At 42.5% G+C, this 19227-nt stretch overlaps 1 protein-coding gene across 1 annotated transcript in view; it reads left to right on the plus strand.

The window, feature by feature from the left end:
- LOC140304796 (nidogen-1-like) overlaps positions 1-19227 on the plus strand; it is a 52527-nt gene that overhangs the window by 27309 nt on the left and 5991 nt on the right. Inside the window, exons 13-18 of the mRNA XM_072383569.1 lie at positions 11887-12129; positions 12465-12637; positions 13648-13774; positions 16839-17010; positions 17280-17437; positions 17562-17685. Coding sequence (XP_072239670.1) covers positions 11887-12129; positions 12465-12637; positions 13648-13774; positions 16839-17010; positions 17280-17437; positions 17562-17685 — 997 coding nt within the window. The remainder of the gene's footprint in view (positions 1-11886; positions 12130-12464; positions 12638-13647; positions 13775-16838; positions 17011-17279; positions 17438-17561; positions 17686-19227) is intronic.

Raw genomic sequence — 19227 nt, forward strand, 5'->3', positions numbered from 1 at the left:
AACTTCAAAACACATGTAAGAGAAAAACGCAAACGCACTGCAAGTTCACTCAAAACACGACGGAAGTTTGCCAGGCCATTAGGGGGTCTCGACCCTCGACCCCACCATCCCCACTGGCAACTCGCACCCTGTTTCCACATTCATAAACAATGCATACAGATAAAAACCAAGCATACGCCTTTTCCTGCTCATAAAAACTGGTATTTATAAAGGAAAAATGCCAAGTATGAATATATGCTCCTCACGCAGTTCCAACACAGATGAAACAGTTTGTACTCGGTGCTTGCAATTAAGACTTGTGTCCTTTTACAGTTGGAACAGTCTCAACTTTTAACTTCAGTTTTCCCCCAAAGCCAGTGTTACTGGTTCAAGTGTAACAAAAAAATCCAGACTTTTTCCAGACTGTGTTGCTCTCAGAAAAAGACTGATATAAGACTGCTGGGCCTTTGAGGAAAACACATCTCTTTGTTCCAAACACAACCAGTCAGCTTCAACAGCTGACTTTAAGCTTTTTACTTAAAATACAGTATTAAAAACTTCTTTCTCTCCTCCATCTGATTTAATTAGATTTTTTTATGGTGGGTGTATTACCTCTTCCCTTCTTCTTCTTTTGAACTTTGTATTTCATTCCCTGGTTTTGCTTTTTAGGTTGGCTTGTCAGTTCCTTGCCTGTCTTCCCTAATCCTGTACTTTTGTCATTCTTCCTAATCTATCTTCCCGCATGGCTGATCTGAAGGGATACAGGTCTCTGTTAATCATGGTTAATCACGACAGAGTAAAATCCTAAATATGTATTCCAGTCAGCAAAGTTATAAAACTCCTCAACTTTTAAAAATGTGAGACTACGGCAGTTGTGAGTCATATTTAGCTTGCAGACAGCTGATTGTCTGAGAGCAGGTCTGGTTGTCAGTTTTTCTCTTCCTGGTTTGTTGTTATCGTCTCTTGGAGGTTTGTTGTTGACTCCTTCAGTGATTCCAGGTGTCAGAAGCTGCAAGCTAATTATAGCTTTACTCCTCTGTACCAAAGTTTTTTCATACTTTCATCCATTTTATGACCTTCTTGGCTGCTGAGAGGCATCATTTAGTGTCCCCTGTCAAAACTTGTCACCGCATATCTTACTGTAAGCAGCACATAACAGTTGCTCTTTGATCTTCACCCTGTTAGGGGTCCTCTCTCTTGTGTGATTGTTTGGGAGCAGACAAGGCACTGTGAGTACACCCTGCTGTTGCTCAGGTGGGACTGTTTTGGCTGGCGTATGGTTTGTCTTGCAGATAGAAACCTTTTGAGGATCTGAGTGTGAAGAGACTAGTGGCTCTCCCAGATGTCAGTGTGGCCTTTGGGTTTGACCGCAGAGATAAAGAGTGCCTGCTTGTCTTTAATCTTCAGTTCTCTCCACATCTCACACACATTTGTCTGCTGCTGCCACGTACCAAAACGTTTGAGTTCAGGAGCAAATATGTCCCAAACAAGCCTTTAACCAAAGCCAAGTTCAGTTTTCAGTGTTGTCGAATTGTCGATATTGTGCTTGCTACATGACATGCTTTTCTTGTGATCAGTAATGTTAAACACGTAATGTCAAGCTTTATTATCAAGATTTATTTGATTATTTGGATGGATGAGTGAATACTTTTGGCAATATAGTGTATATATATCCTTGCACTGCACAGTGGTGTGTTGGTTAGCACTGTTGCCTCACAGCAAGAGGGTTCGTCCCATCATCCCAAAAGATGCATGTTAGGTTAATTGGTGTTTCTAAACTGACTGATATATATATATATATATATATATATATATACACACAGCTCACGAGACGAGACACAATATTGGGTGTCGGTTTTCCAACAAACCTATCGGTTTCCACTGGAGTTTATGGCTGACGCATGTTGTCCAAAACAAAACCATGAAAGAAGGTTCTTCCACGATGATTGATTTTACAGGTTTATACGCCAAAGTACAAAAAATAAAAAGCACAGGTTTTCCACAGACACTGTAACCAATTATATATAGACACTCTTCAAAACACGTCTTCTACGTTTTCTAGCACGATATCAACTAAATTATCAACACGTCAGAAAAATCGTGTGCTCCTGTTACTCTCCCGTGATCCACACAGTAGTGATGTGTCGTTCGCGAACGATTCGTTCAATATTAACTAATCGTTTATATGACTCGGGAGTAACGAGTAGTCTCAGTGAGTGATTCGTTCGTTTTCACGCAGTACCCTTCCTCCCCATATGACAGGCGGCTGCTGCATAAACTCTTTAAACACTTTATTTACACTGTGTATCAAAACACATTTCACAACTTACTCAACAATAAAAGGAGCAATCAATTATTTTAGAAAATGTGCAAATTGCAGTTCTTCTTCAGCCACCTGGCATAAAATCCCCTCATGAGCCCAGTGATGTGCAAATTCTGCAATGTTGCCGGTGACTCTGTGGAAGCAAAACTCCAGCCTCAGCCTGACTTTAACGTTGTACCTCCACAGAGTCACAGCATCCAGGGTCGATCCTCCCTGCTGTTTGTCCCTGCGGGTCAGATAAATGGACAGTTTGGCTTCGCCTACGAGAAAGTTTAAAAGTTGACATTTTTGTTTCTCAGTGTTTCTATATCTGACACCACAAATAAAACCAGGGACAGTAAAAGTAGCACCAAATAGGTTAAAAACATGAGTTAAAACGATAAAAAACTCTTAAAAAACTGTTAACCTATTGCACTCAGTAAAAACATGAAAAATGTTTTCGGGCAAACCACAGAAAGGGCACTCGTTTAAAACAGTGAGTAAAAACAGATAAATAAGCATTCGTGGCTATGGCACCATGTAAAATCCTTCACTGGAGATCTCCAGTCCTCTTTTTTATTGGAGGTTTATATAGAGTTCTCCATTGTGGGCTCAGTCCACTCAGCCTTTCCGTCCACACACTCTCAGCTCTATTGATCAGTTTAGTCCTGTGGAAGTTCTTCACACAGTTCATGTACAGCGTCCTTTTATCAGCCTTGTGTAGGCTTAGCTTGTCCTCTTCGCAGACTTTCAGCATCGGGCCGCTGAGCTCTGTGAAAGTTGGTTCCAGGTCTATCTCCGGGTACGGGTCTGTGGCGTCGGGTTCGGCCTCTCCTCTGCCGTACCTGAGGAGAAGGTCTCTCTCTGTCTCTGTCAGCCTCTTCCTCCATAACTCTAGGCTCCTCTCCATCAGGCGGACAGAGCGCACCCCCAGAGCCGAGCCCAGCGCCCGGCCGCCAGTCAGTGCAGGTCCTGCCGCATCCACCAGCCGCTCCAGACAGACTACCCTTGACCTGCTCAGCGCCCCCGCCAGCCCAGGCACGATGCCGCAACACACATCAAGCCCGGCACCACATACCAAAGGCTCCCCCAACAACCAGTACAGAGAGTCACGCTTCCCGCTCACGTTATGTTTAAACATCGCCCATGATTTAAAACTACTCTGATAAAAAGGAGGCAACCCACTTACTTTTAGAGAATTAAAATCAGTTAAAAACAGAGCAGCATCCAGCCCCAGGTTGTTGACACGCCTGAGTATGCAGCTGGCCACATCCCGCCACACCAGATCTTCAGGTCCAGTCAGATACCTCTGAATGAACTGGAGCCTGAAGGTGGCTGTCCTGCTAGCCAGGTGGACCAGGCCCTGGCCCCCCTCATCTCTGGATAAAAACAACACACACTGTGGTACCCAATGAAACCTATCCCAAAAGAAACTAACCATCTTTGCCTGGATCTCCGCAACGAGGCCCGATGGAGGGTCCAGGCAGGTCAACCTGTGCCACAATAAAGAGGCCACCAGGTTGTTCAGGACCAGCACCCTGCCTCTAAAGGACATTTTACCGTGGAGCCATTTCCACTTGGCCAGTTTGCTGTCGACCGTTGTGTTGATGTTGTCCCAGTTTTTCTTTGTGAAATCATTGTTGCCCAGATAAATACCAAGGTATTTTAAACCTTCTTTTTTCCATGTTAGGCTTTGAGGGAGAACTGGGAGGCCTTCACGCCACTCGCCAACAGCCAGGGCCTCGCTCTTCCTCCAGTTCACCCTCGCAGCTGACACAACAGAAAATTTCCCAACAACAGAGGTTAAAATGTTCACATCCTGTTGGTCCTTGATAAAAACAACAACATCGTCTGCATAAGCAGATAAAACAACACGGCTGTTAAAACCAGGTAAAAGCAGGCCTTGAACAGATGATCTTATCTTTTGTAGGAGGGGTTCCAGGGAGAGTGCATAGAGCATCCCAGACAGTGCACAGCCCTGCCGGACGCCTCTATGCACCCTAAAAGGAGCACACAAGCCACCATTAAACTTCAGCACACTCTCATTGTCACTGTACAACACTTTGATCTTGGCTATAAGACCTGCGCTGAACCCAAACCTCTCCATGACCTTCCAGAGGAAGCTGTGTTCAACGCGGTCAAAAGCCTTTTCTTGATCTAATGAGATCAATCCAGTGTTTATGCCTAATGAACTGGAGACCTCCAAAACATCCCGAATAAGGTAGATATTATCCACCATAGACCTGCCGGGTACACAGTACGTCTGGTCCCGGTGGAGAGTCTGCTCCATGGCTCCTCTCAGCCTGTTGGCTAAGACTTTGGACAGTATCTTATAATCTGTACAGAGGAGAGAGACAGGACGCCAGTTTTTGATGTCTTGTAGGCAGCCGGTTTTCGGTAAGAGGGTGACTACCGCTCTCCGGCAGGACAGTGGCAGTGACCCAGACACCAGGCTTTCCTCAAAGACATCCAGGATGTCTTGGGCCATGATGTCCCAGAAAGCCTTATAAAACTCCACAGTGAGTCCGTCTATGCCCGGAGCCCTTTGCCCCTGCATGCTCTGCAGCGCGGCGTGCAGCTCCTGTGGGGTCAGAGGTTTGTCGAGCTGCAAGTTAACTTCTTCAGACAGCTGAGGAAGTCCACCACAGACTTCCTCCATCAGCTCCTCGTCCTCCTTGTGCTCACTCTTGAACAGTAAGGTGAAGAACTCCACAGCTCTTTTCCTTATAAGACCCGGCTCTGTCAGCTCCTGTCCTGTCTCCGAGAGCAGATAGTGGATCTGTCTCTTCTGCCCTCGTCTCCTCTCCAGTGCGAAGAAGTAGCTCGATGGAGCATCCATCTCCCTGATGTCTTGTACCCGGGACCGGACCAGTGCACCCTGTACTTTAGTGCCCAGCAGGTCGGCCAACGCCGTCTTTTTTGACTTGAGGATTTCAATATATCCTCGATCTCCTGTGGACTCGCTCTCACACTCGAGATCCACAATATCAGTCTCCAGATCTTTGATAGATCTGTGAATGTCACGTGTGACATTGAGCGTGTGCTGTTGACAAAGAAGTCTAATCTGCACCTTTCCATGGTCCCACCACTGCCTCAGACTGACGAATTCACTTTTTCTCTGTCTAAAATCATTCCAGTAAAAGTTTAAAACCTCCCTGAAAGATTTATCAACAGTTAAAACAGAGTTAAAATGCCAATATGCGCTTTTGGGTAAAATATTCCTAATAAAAGCGCTACATAAAACCAGAGAGTGATCAGTAAAACCAACCGGTAAAATCTTACACGTTCTGACGACACTGACTCTGTGTTTAAAAGCATAAAAGCGATCAAGTCTGGCCGAGGAGATTCTGTTTTCGCTAACGTGGGACCATGTGTACTGTCTGCAGCTTGCGTGCATCCTTCTCCACACGTCCACCAGGCCGTGGGAGGAGACCAGCTGCCTCAAGGCATGCTGGGATGCTGGATGAGGCTCTGCGTGGTTGCGGTCTAAAATGTCATTATCGGTACAGTTAAAATCCCCGCCCATGAATAAAAAATCCTCCGAGCTGCAGCTGTTTAAAACATCATTCAAGTTCTCCAGGAAGCGTTTCCTCTCTGTACCGTTGTTGGGGGCATAAATATTGATAAAAACCACGTTAAAAAGCTCAAAATGGGCTTTGACTAAAAGGCACCTCCCCTCCACAATGTGCCAAACCTCCACAGAGGTTGGAGCAAATTCTCGGGAGAATAGGAAGCCCACACCTCCACTGAGGTTGGTGTGATGGCTTAAGATCAACTCCCCTTCCCATTCTCTGCTCCACTCTGCCTCATTTCTATCATCACTGTGCGTTTCCTGTAAAAATAGAACATCTATGTGCTTCATTCTAGCTGTGTCAAATACCAGTGCCCTCTTCCTCTCTTCCCTGGCACCATTGACATTCAGACTTGCTATTTTAAAAGTGTCCATAATGACGACAGAGATGTTAAAATGCACAGTGAACACAAACAGTGAAATAAATAGAAATAAGATCCGTGGTTTATTTAACATTAAAGACCGAGCTGTTTCCTGACTTTGATCATTTGCTTCCTGAGCCTGTATATTTCCTGCTCAGTCAGGTCTGATTCAGATCTCTGTTTTATCGTGGTTCTGGCTGAATTATAAAACCCCTGCAGGTCAGGGAAGTGCTGTTCTATTATGAGACCTTTCATGCCTTTGGTCTTCTGTAGGAAACCTTTCAGCATGGCAGGAGGATACATCTGAACAGCAGTCTGCTGGGTGTGAGACAGCACGCTGCTGCTGTCAGACACGCACTAATCGCTGTCGCTGCTGTCAGACAGACAGGCAGGCCTGCCTTCTGCAGCACCCGGTGTGCCTGCCAGCCGTCCAGCCTTACCGCTGGCCATCACAATCACCACATTCTTTCTTTTGGTGCGCTTTTTCTGAGGAGCAGGACTCTCTCCAGCCTCACAGGCCTCCATCTCCTCAGCTTCAGCTACTGCACCCTCCTCGCACAACTCATTGACTTGTATTTCAGTGTCTTGTGTCTCCAGTTTTTTACTTATTTCACACTGTTGGTCTGCGACTGCGGACTCCTCACACAGTCCTCCGGTTACATTCCCTGCCCCTTCCAATACACTTATTATTGGATGTCCCCCATCCACTTCACAACCAACATTAACCATCTCACTCCCCTCAACCGTTTTACCCACCCATCTGTGATCAATTCACCCTCTTCTTCACCTACCCTATCACCTGTCACCTCACCCGTTTCACCCCCCCCCAACTTCACCATTCACCTCTGTGCTCCCTCCAGCCTGGCTCTGGGTCTCCTCAGCCTGCTGTTTCTCTGCAGTTCCTGCAGTTTCTTCCGCAGCACAGACCCCCCGGTATCGGCCGCACGCCGCACCGCCGGACCGGGCCAGCCGCTGACAACAGCCGCCCACCGCCTACCGGGAGCGGCCGGCTCAGCGGCCGTTTCAGCGGCGACAGCCGCCCGCTCGGCCGGAGCACCGCGGCCGGGACAGGCCCTGATCAAATGTCCCTCCTCACCACACCCAAAGCACTTTACAAACGATGATGTCGCGAATAGAATATTTTCGAAATCATCTACACGGACACGGAAACGATAATCAAACACGTCCTCCTTGTTGTTGAGGATCATGTACAGCTGCCTTCGGTGAGACACCACGTGTCTCAGCAGGGGAGACTTGCAGCCCGACAAAACCTTCCTCAGTGGTGACACTACCTTTCCGTGTCTGGACAGTTCCTTTATCAGGAACTCATCACTAATGAAAGGGGGGACGTTTGATAGCGTGATTTTTGTGGCTGGCTGCGTTAATGGCAGCACCGGCTCAAACATCCCGTTCACAGTGATGCCTGTCTCCACCAACCTTTTAACGTGCTCCACCTTCTCCGCAAACAACACCACCGCCTTGTTCATGCGGGCAGCAGACTTAACTGCGCCGTGCCCGATCACCTGCCCTACGGCCAGCGCCACTTCTTCCACGCTGCACGGAGAGCCGGCACCAACCCTGATGCCGTGCTTCCGTGACATCATGGAGAAGCCACTGGACGCCATTGTGGCCTCTCAGCAAGGCTGGGAAGCACACCTAACAAAACAACAAAAAAGCTAAATTAAACTTTCAACACACTGCAAAGTACTCAAAACCAACACAACTAATGAAACATTAAACAAATTAAGACAAAGATAGAGATAAAAGGTAAGAAAATCTCTTTCACTCCAAGTCTTTCTCTCAGCTCCACTTCCACACCTCTCACACGAAGAAGAAGAAGAAGACACAATAAATGCACTATTTAACATTTTAGGGAACTTATTGTTACTTTTTTCTCACTTAATTGTGTTACTAATTGTCAAAATCAATGTGAGTTTTACATTCACTTGTTCTCTACCAGCTGTCACGTGACAGGGCTGAACGATCGTTCTCGTTCGTTAATTTGTCACGTGACAGCTACTGAGTCAGTGTCGGGCTTTAAACAACAATGGCAGGGAGGATACAGACAGAGTCACCTTATTGTGTATTTGCTTTCCCAGTTTTTCACATGGTTTGAATTGTTTGTGGCATTTTGTGTATTGTATTTTGTTAGCTCAGCTGAAGCAAACTATGTTTCCTTCAGTGTTAAGTGTTTAGAACCGTGGCCATTTTGTGCAACGCCCACAGTAGGGTTACAGCGCCACCTGCTGGAAAAATTAACGAAATGATTCGTTCAAAGATTCGTTCAATTTACTGTTCGAGAGTAAATGATCCGATTCAGCCAAAAGAGTCAAAGTTCCCAACACTGCCACACAGCCCAGTGCCTAATCACGATGCCTTGAACCGCTACCTTCTTAAAGATACAGGTGCTTACTGTCATCTGCTTCACTGAAACTAATAATGACATTAAACAATGTATGTATATATATATATATATATATATATATATATATATATATATATATATATATATATATATATTAGTAGTGCAACGGATCATCATTGATCCGTGATCCGTTCGAATCAATATCTTCGGTTCGGCACGCACGTGATCCATGGATTGATTTATGAAAAAAAAAAAAAAGTTGTACGCATGTTCAGTCCATTCACAGCGTGGTCATGGCGAGCGGAGGAACGGAGGATCTTGAACGCCCTGCCTCATTTAAGTCCCCTGTATGGGGAATAGAGGTTAATGGATAAAACCGTGACGGGGTGTAGGCACTGTGGCACAAGAAAGTCAAATGACAGTGGAAACACATCAAGCATGGCCACGTATTTGATGCAACATCACCCCGGTGTTTCACTGACAGGAGTGAAAACAAAGGCTGCTCAACAACCGCATATCACCGCGGCAATTATGCACCCTCTTGTTGCACAATCCGATCGGGTTAAAGCCATCACAAACGCTATGGGTGTGTTTAAAGGTGCAGACATGAGGCCAAATTCATTTAAAAGAAGGGAATATGCCTTTTTAATGTTGCATTTTAAGTTTTTTTCATTAATAATGTTACAAAGAAGATATTATGCCTTGTGCACATTTAGATGATTTTATATATTTTAATTTAATAATTTAAACGTGTTAATAAACTACAGCATATCCTAACCTGATTTATAAAATGTTAATGTCAATTGTTAATAACCTGTCAAATGCATTATATTACATACATATAATTTCTTCAAGTTATATGTATGTATACATATAAGGACAGGCAATTTAGGATTTTTATGGACTGTGACAACCCTGTCAGTTTTTTCAGAAGCTATTTTTCAATATTACCTACTTTTTTATTATCATGTAAAACATTAACAACTAATATTTCAAAAGCTGGATCCAGATCTTAGAGGTTTGCTTGATGTGTTCAATTCACTTTCTATTTGACAACATCTTCACTTTAAACTAAAGACACATTTCTCAAGGACCTAATGTTTTAAGGTTATTCAGTGCTTAACGCATTAGTTTTCCAAAAAGACCGTATGGGTAATGTTGACACAGGATTACAGTCATGATTTATTTTGATTCAACCTAATAAAAGATAATGGCTATAATCATCTTCAGCTCATAAATATGTTATATTTCTCTTTATTATACTGAATCTGTTAGTAGTTAAGATGATCTATTATTCTTTTTATGTAATTAGGATGTAATGTAACGGGAGAGATCATGTTTCTCCAGTTTTAGCTTCTCTTCATTGGCTCATGGTTAAATTCAGAATAGAATTTAAGACTCTTCTCCTCACATATAAAGTTCTTAATGACCAAGATCCATCGTGTCTTAAAGATCTCATTGTTAGATATTTTCCTAACAGAGCACTTCGCTCCCAAACTGCAGGTTTACTTGTTGTTCCCAGAGTTTCTAAAAGTAGAATGGGAGGTAGAGCCTTCAGTTATCAGGCGCCTCTCTTGTGGAATAAGCTGCCAGTAAATGTCCGGGAAGCAGACACCCTTTCCACTTTTAAGATTAGGCTTAAAACTTTCCTTTTTGATAGAGCTTATAGTTAGGGACTACTCAGGTAATCCTGAAACATGTTTATGTTTATGTTTATGCATTTAGCAGACGCTTTTATCCAAAAGGACTTACAAATGAAGATATAACAAGCTATATAAAAAGCTAACAATAAACTCCATAGACTCCGACTCTGTCAGAGTTAACAGAATAGAGATAGAGTGCAGGCATAGAGGAAAGTACAGAAAGATAAAGTGCAGAGATAGAGGGGGTAGGGAAGTACAAGGTAAGTGCAAGGATAGGAGGTGCTCTCTGAAGAGCTGGGTTTTCAAGAGTTTCTTGAAGATAGACAGGAGCACTACCCTGTTCTGGTAGCGCTCAGTAGGTTCCACCATCATGGAACGACACATGAAAAGAGATTGTCTTAAATGTGGTGTAGGCACTGCTAGACGACAATCCTGTGACGAACGGAGGGACCGAGTTGTGACATAAGTTTTGCAAGAGCATTCAAGTAGATGGAAGCCGTTCCATTCAGCACTTTGTAGGCCAACACCAATGACTTGAATTTGATGCGGGCAGCTAAGGGTAGCCAGTGGAGTTCAATGAACAGAGGGTTGACGTGTGCTCTTTTAGGCTGATGAAAGACCAGACGCTCCGCCGCGTGATCCCATAGTTAAGCTGCTTTAGGCTTAGACTGCTGGGGGACCTCATCTATCACTTTCCCCTATTTGCTCTCTTTTTCCCCGTTTCATTTCTCAAACTTGTGTTCCAACAGGTATCCTTTGAATGGTGTTATGGTGTTTTTCCCCCCTCTTTTCTGTCTTCTCAAACCCCATCTGGTCGAGGTGGATGGCCACCCTTCCTGAGTCTGGTTCTGCCAGAGGTTTCTTCCTGTTAAAAGGGAATTGTTCCTTTCCACAGTCGCCACAGGCATGCTCAGGACTGAAGAGAAGTTTCAGTGCAATCTGTTGATTTCCTTAGCTAGGATATTGTTTTTGAATTGGCTCTATATGAATGAATTGGATTATTTTGAAATTAATTAATTGGATTTCATTGGGGGGCTGCACGGTGGTGTGGTGGTTAGCACCATCACCTCACAGCAAAAGGGTTCCAGGTTCAATCCCTGCCTGGTGCCTTTCTGTGTGGAGTTTGCATGTTCTCCCTGTGCATGCGTGGGTTTTCTCCGGGTACTCTGGCTTCCTCCCACCATCCAAAAAACATGCATGTCAGGTTAATTGGTGACTCCGAATTGCCCGTAGGAGTGAGTGTGAGCGTGCATGGTTGTTTGTCTCGTTTGTCTCGATGTGGCCCTGTGATGGACTGGCGACCTGTCCAGGGTGTACCCTGCCTTTCGCCCGATGACTGCTGGGATAGGCTCCAGCCCACCCGCTACCCAATTAACGGACTGTCAGTATAGAAAATGGATGGATTTCATTGGATTATGATTACAATGAAATTAATTCCAATTGGCTTGAATTGAACTATATTATTTAAATGCCTTGAGATGACATTTGTTGTAATTTGGCGCTATATAAATAAAACTGAATTGAAATTAATTGAATTGAATAGTCCCTATACTACAGAAACTTAAAAAGTTTACAATGACTTCTACATTTTATGACAGAGCTCGTCACATTTCTGCCATGTCTTTTGTTGATGTCTCACTCTGACTGTTTTTCTGTATCCTCAGAGCGTGAGATGACACCGTGTGAGTTACACCGAGAGAGAGTTCAGACCACCAGTTCCCCCAGTTCTGGTTTCTTCTTCTTTTTACTTTCACGGCCCACCATTGTACAGTACATCCCCCAATGTGACGAACACGGAGCCTATGAACCAACGCAGTGCCACACGAACATTGGGCAGTGTTGGTGCGTGGATGCCAATGGCCAGGAGATCCCCAACACTCGCACTGGACCTGGCACTACCCCTCTATGTGAGTCCTCTGCTTAAAACAGTGTTTCTCTGTCGAGTGGTACCAGCAGCAGAGCTCGACAGTGATGAAATTTTTCATTTATCTTTTCTCAGGCCAAATAGGAGCAGGTTATATCTTTTATATGCTGTTTCATGAACGTTAAATGATACAGTAAATATGATAGAATCTGTTTTGAAGTATTGTATATACAAGACATGATACATATACCTTTGGATACTCTTTTTTTTTTCTTTTTTTATGCGATAACGAATCTCTGTAAAGTTATCTCCATGACTAGATTTCAAGCATCCGAATCTAGATTCCGTTCACATCCACTTTAAACTCTTCCCACACAGGTATCAACCAGGCTGTGACTCCCACTGCGGTGGGTCCTACCCCACGGCCCGATGTTCATCCCATCGCTTCTGGAACACATCTGCTGTTTGCTCAAAGCGGAAAGATCGAACACATTCCACTGGACGGATTCAGCATGAAGAAAGAGGAAGCCAAACCGCTGCTTCACATCCCTGTAAAAACAACTTCACTGCTCACAGTCTTCTACAAATATCACTGGAATTATCCCCTGGTCTCTTGGTGTATAGCAGGAAACGAGTAGAAAATCAAATCTTAAAAAAAAAAGAAAAAAAAGGAAAATAATTTTGTTGCATTTTAATATCTATGACATCTAATTAAAGTCGTTTGATAGTGGTATTGTATTTCATCACAAAATGTAGTCAGATTTATTACCACTCTGAAAGGAACAGTTGACACAGTAAATAAAATACATTATCACAAGTGAAATAATTACATGAATATTCATAAAAACCTAAATTAGAAAAAGTTCAGTTAGTATTGAATATTCAAATAGGAAAAAGAAAAGATTCTATTAACGTATGCATTTAGCTATCTTTAGACTGTTACTCAACTCATAAAAAAATTACATTAAAAAAAACATGCAGTACTTTTTACATTTATTTTGACTTTCCATACTGTCTGCTTTGCTATGAGACTATGATGACATAACTCCAAAGAGTTTTGGTCTATGAATTGTGAATCAATTAACACCTAAAACTTGTGAAAAATGTGTCACTGTTAGGAATGATGAACAAAACCAGATAAGATGAAACATTTTTTTAAAAAGGAGTAAATAAAAAAAAAACTAATCTTCATTAGATCACGGTAAATGGTGGCAAGTAGCCAAGTTATCTTTTTAAAGTTTTTTTTTTTTTTTGGTGACAACGTTTGGTCCCCAAGTGTTAAATTGTTGAAGAACGCACAGACATGCTGCTTGTTAAGAATTTAATTTGACCACTTGTGAGCATTCCTATTTCTGCTGAAAAACTTCTCTAATTGTTTAAGATGTTTCATCAGAAAAATGGTCTCCTCTATTTCATGAAGTCTGCATGTTATCTGATGCAAAACAGCCTCTATGTGCAAATGAACACAAGACTTTCTGTCAGCCTGCGCATCTTCCAGCCAGTTCCCTCAGACAAAAGACAAAAAATGTCTCCAGATGAATTATACTGTGTTTTCTCTCAGGAGCGGGTGGTAATCGCGGTGGCCTATGACTGTGTGGACAAGATGATTTACTGGACAGACATAACTGGACCAGCAATCAGCAAGGCCAATCTGGATGGAGGTGACATTATTCCAGTCATCAGTAAAGGTACAGCAGACATTAGAGGCCAGTCATCTCAGCCCAGTATCTGTAGAAATACATTCACATCAGCATCCAGTTTAATACCAGTGCATGAACATAACCATTAAGTAGGAGGGCTAACATATAATGTTTTTTCAGGACTAATTTAGCTAAGTAGTCAAAAGTGAACCTCTTCTTTATTTTGCTTTCTTGAGGGACCAAGACATTCCCTTAAATCTAATGTTTCACATCTGTATCAAAAATGGCTGTGCTCCACAAAATAAGTCAAATCCTTTCTCCTGGTGGTGCTTTTTGAGGTCTTCAATTCAAATGTTGAATTCACACTTTGTGTTATTCACAATAACAAGTCCTAAAGACATTGTAGCATGTAAACAACTCCTCTATTGTCTCTTGAAATGTGAAAACATTCAAAATCTGTCCTGAATTGCCAGGTGTGTTATTGCAGAAAGCACTACGTCCACTACGTCCAGTGATAGGATTCAGGTTATCATGACCTTTACATCTTGTCAAACAATTTCAGTTTAGTTCAGCTTTATTCATTTTAGTTGAGATTAAATTAGTTTTATTGATATAGCACCAAATCACCGCAAATGTCCTCTGTAGGCACTTCAAAGATAAAGCCAAATTCAAGCCAATTACAATCCAGTCCATTGTAATACAGTCAAATAGTCCAATTCATTCGAAACCAATTTTTAAAAATGTTGTTGCAGTTGTTCCTGTTGCTGATGTAGATTGTGCAGGAGTAGCAGTTTGGTTTTGGTTGCCCTGTTGTAAAATCACAATGGGGTGTTTGCTGCTCAGGTGCCGCCTCATATTTGACGTTCTTCCACTATGAAACTGTCACTTTACGTGTTGGGGTTGTCCTTTCAAAATGCATCCAAACATCACTCAGCGAGTATCCATTTTTTCCTTCTCAAAAAGTAGGCTATATTGTCTTCTGACCTCTGCACGATCCAATATTCGCAGTGGCATAACATATAACTTCATCCCGTCAATTAAACATAGACTATGTTAATTCCTGGGATTCAACAAGTAGCTATTGGAACAAAATTAATAAGGATTTTTGTTATCATCACTTACAATTACAATTTTACATTTTACTTTACATTTTAAATCTATAATTTTCTAAATATCATCTAATAACGTGATGGGACGGAACTGCAGGAGAGACAGCAACACGGTTGTAGTTTAGTTTCAGAAGAGACAGTGGAAGTGGTCCATTTCTTTATTTACATACATATCTTTGCAAGACAAATATGATTTTGTATTGAGAATAATTTCTGAGTTGGCGGGTTTCTCGGGTAAGGGAGGGGTTCTACGAGCTAGGAGGGAGAGCGAGTGAGCTGGGAGCTGGAGCAGAGCTGTTGCTTCAGCCACAGAGCTAATAGAGAAATTAGCTTGATATATTTATGCAATTGCAATTAGAATAACAGTTATGTGGCATGTCTCCTCTTTGCAGTTAGCTGGCAGTAGCAGCTGTGAGTCAGTGAACGAGTTAATGAAGACAATGACTCGTAACTCCCGAGTCAATAAAAAGAATCTCGATTTTTGAACGATTGACTCATGAATCGCACATCACTATTACTTACACAACGCTGAAGTTGGCTTCCGATTCACAGCTTCCGATTCGCAAATTAAAGGGATGGGCATAAAGGGCCATTTCACTGCATTTTTTGCATTTTGATCTCTCAAAACTATGTCCTGTATGTGTAATGTATGAAACCCACAATGCTTACTCGGACTACATAACAGTACATTTATTAACTCAAACATAGGGTTTAGAGCATTTATTCCAGTGTAAAACCCCTTTTAACAAAATTAATCTCACTTAAGCACAACAAATAAAACACCTTCCTGCTCACCGGTGAGTCACCTAAGCTGAATTAACAAAAGAAAAGAGCATTATAACTAAAGTTATAATTCCTGACTTCCAAAGCTAAATCCACAAAAAAATAACTCTGGTAGTTATACACACTATCCCTTTACCTCTGAACCACCATTCACTGTGGGTTGGTAACAAAAAAAAAGAATAAAGGAATATTTTTCCCTCAAAATATGACACTGGACTCCATGTCTAGACACACACTCACAACAATCTGACACGATGTGCAAAATACATTCAGAAAAATACACCCATACGCCATTAGCTCTGCCTGATTTGCCTCTTCCCTTCTCATGCTGACGGTATTTCGTCGCTCTTATAGTTTTCTCACAGGAGGTCACAGTATCCATTCAGCCATTTTTTCATTTGTTCTACTGGGAGTGAGGTTGTTAGGCTGCAGCTGCGAATACACGTTCCTTTCACTGTGATGACATCTCTCTTGCACTACTCTGCTACATATTACACTTCAACCATTTTAACTGTTACTCACTTGACTTCTGCTAAATTTTCACTATTTACAGCTTTTTTAGCATGGTCAGCTGTCCTCATTCAGCTTTTCAGCATTGTCACTGCTGTTTCGCAGAAACAGTTTTTTCTAGTTAGTACTTGTTTGGGATATGTGAAACCTTTTCTGATTTTTGAAAATGCAGAACAGGACCATTTTACTGCTTTTTCTTTTATTTGGATTCTAAACTAGCTCCTGTGTGGAAGCTACAATAGTTAGACTCAAGGGAGGTAAGATGACTGTGATAAAAGCAGAAGACAAGCAGGTTCTGAAATGATGGGACATGTTAGTGGAAAGATTAATGAGATGACAGCAATAAATTTGTGATTCAGATTTCATCAAAGCATCCAATGCAGAATAGTTAATGGTTTAACTAGGGGATGTTTAATACATCCATCCATCATATGCCGCTTCTCCGGGAATCGGGTCGCGGGGGCAGCAGCTTGAACAGAGAAACCCAGATGTCCCTGTCCCGCCCACTTCCTCCAGCTCTTCCGCATTCCCAGGCCAGCTGAGAGACATAGTCTCTCCAACATGTCCTGGGTCTTCCCCAGGGTCTCACCAGGGAGGTGTCCAGGAGGCATTCTAACCAATTGCCCGAGCCACCTCATCTGACTCCTCTTGATGCGGAGGAGTAGCCTTCCAGCATCTTACTTCAGTTTTTATATTTTCTTCCTCCTCAGAGTTACAGAGTCCTGAAGGTATTGCCATTGACCATGTGGCCCGTCTTGTCTTTTGGACCGATTCCATGCGAGACACCATAGAGGTTTCCAAGCTTGACGGTAGCCATCGCCGAGTCCTGTTTGATACCAACCTGATCAACCCTCGACCCATTGTCACCAACCCAGCATATGGGTGAGAAATGGAAGATTAGTTGTGTAGAGGGAGATGTCAATATTACTGATAACTTTCTAATTTGATGTTTGTTTCACAGAATGTTTTAGTAACCCAAGTTAGTTTCAACATCAACTTTAGTTTCAACATGACCGGGACTGGATAGTGTAGTGGTATGATTGCCACCTTTCATGTGGGACATCTGGGTTCAAATCCCCTGCATGAAAGGTACTACCTCCAGTAGGGGTCTTTAGGCAAGAGATCTAATTGTTTGGTACTCTTGGTCTCAGGCGGCTCTACTGGGCAGACTGGAACAGAAACGGGCCTAAAATCGAGATGGCTAACATGGATGGTACAGGGCGGACCATCCTAGTCAAAGATGACCTGGGTCTTCCCAATGGTCTGACCTTTGACTTTGACAACCAGCAGCTCTGCTGGGCAGACGCAGGTGAGTGACGACGCCTTGTGGGAAAGATTTTCCTAAGATCCATGAACATATTTCAGAGCTGTTGTTTCGCGCAATGCACTCACAGTCACATGGTCTTGAAGGATTGAAATTATTTACGCTGCAGGGACCCGGAGGGTGGAGTGTATGGATCCTCACCGCCAGCTGAGGAGGCACATAATTGAAGGGATCCAGTATCCCTTTGCTCTGGTCTCCTTAGGAAGGAACCTTTATTATACTGACTGGAGGAGGTAAATGGGGACAAACACACATCAGCAAAACATAAATTTCTTCAGATTTTTTTCTTCAGATTTTCTTCAGAAATGTAGCTATAAATTACAAGGAACTAATGTGGTGTTTATTTCTTGTACTTGTATTTCTTGTACTATACAGTAGTACAGTTGCTAAAAATAAAGAAGCTGTGTCAAAGATACTTGAAAAATACTACATCATCTCATTTAAACGAAAGCCTATCAAAACTTCTTAATTTGTGTAATTTACATGGAAAATAACCGACAAAGGTTTTTTTCGTTTCACCTTTATGTGAGGCTCTTTATCAAAATTCAAACTGACAACACATACAGACTAGTGATGGGAATTTTGTCTCTTTTTAGTGAGCCGGATCATTAGGCTCTTCATTCATCATTCAGTTAAATTTTTATTTATATAGCGCCAGATTACAACAATTGTCATCCCAAGGCAATTAAGTAATATAGTACAATTCAAGCCAATTGGAATTCAATTCATTGTAATCATAATCCAATTAATTCATATAGAGCCAATTCAAAAAATTAATATCCTAGCTAAGGAAACCAACAGATTGCACCGAAACTTGTCTTCAGTCCAATCTCCCGTCCTGAGCGTGCCTGAGGCAACTGTGGAAAGGAACGACTCCCTTTTAACAGGAAGAAACCTCTGGCAGAACCAGACTCAGGAAGGGTGGCCATCCGCCTCGACCAGCTGGGGTTTGAGAAGACAGAAATGAGGGAAAAGAGGGAGGAAAAACACCATAACGGCATTCAAAGGACACCTGTTGGAACAGGGAAACACAAATTAAAATTGGGCTCCCAAACGGCTCTCCATTTTACCACTTATACTTTTTAGCCAAATTTAGCGCTGTTTTGATTTGTGATTTGTATTTGAACACATATATCACTTAAATTTCAATAAATTGCTGTAGCCAATTGCATTTACAGTTGTAAAATCCCTTGTAACTCTCTAACTTGTTTGAAGAACCACTCTGCTACACAAAGCAGATAGAAAATGCCTATATAAACCTAAGCATAGAAATTAAAATAGGACAGCTATTGACACAACCTTCTAAATGCATCCAAATACTACTTCTTTTTCTGTTTTCACTCATCTTTGCACCACACTCCTCTCTCGTCTTCACTCCTCTCTCTCCTTCAGCGCGTCTCTCCCTCCCCCTCCTCCTGTCACTGTCTCAGTGCTGCTACCCCCGCCCCTCCCTGCTTGATGGTATGATCCTTGTCAATCCTCACATGATTGATTGCACAGCATGCATGTGACACCTGTAGTAAAAAAAAAAATTTAAAAAAACGGCTCAAGTCCGTCCGCGAACCGGTTCCCATCGTTCACTTAAAAGAGCTGGCTCTTTGAAATGGCTCGTTCACGACTAACATATCGCTAATACGGACGTTATAATACAGATTACTGACAGAATTAATGTTAATATGCAACAGCTAAATTGATCTGCAACTTAATTTCTCTGCTGTTTTTTGTTTCTTCCCCTCAGACTGCAACAGTCAAATCATTATAGAATTTTAATTGAA

The sequence above is a fragment of the Leuresthes tenuis genome, unplaced genomic scaffold (genome assembly GCF_036924035.1).
Source record: "Leuresthes tenuis unplaced genomic scaffold, fLeuTen1.0.hap1 SCAF_4, whole genome shotgun sequence".
NCBI lineage: Eukaryota > Metazoa > Chordata > Actinopteri > Atheriniformes > Atherinopsidae > Leuresthes > Leuresthes tenuis.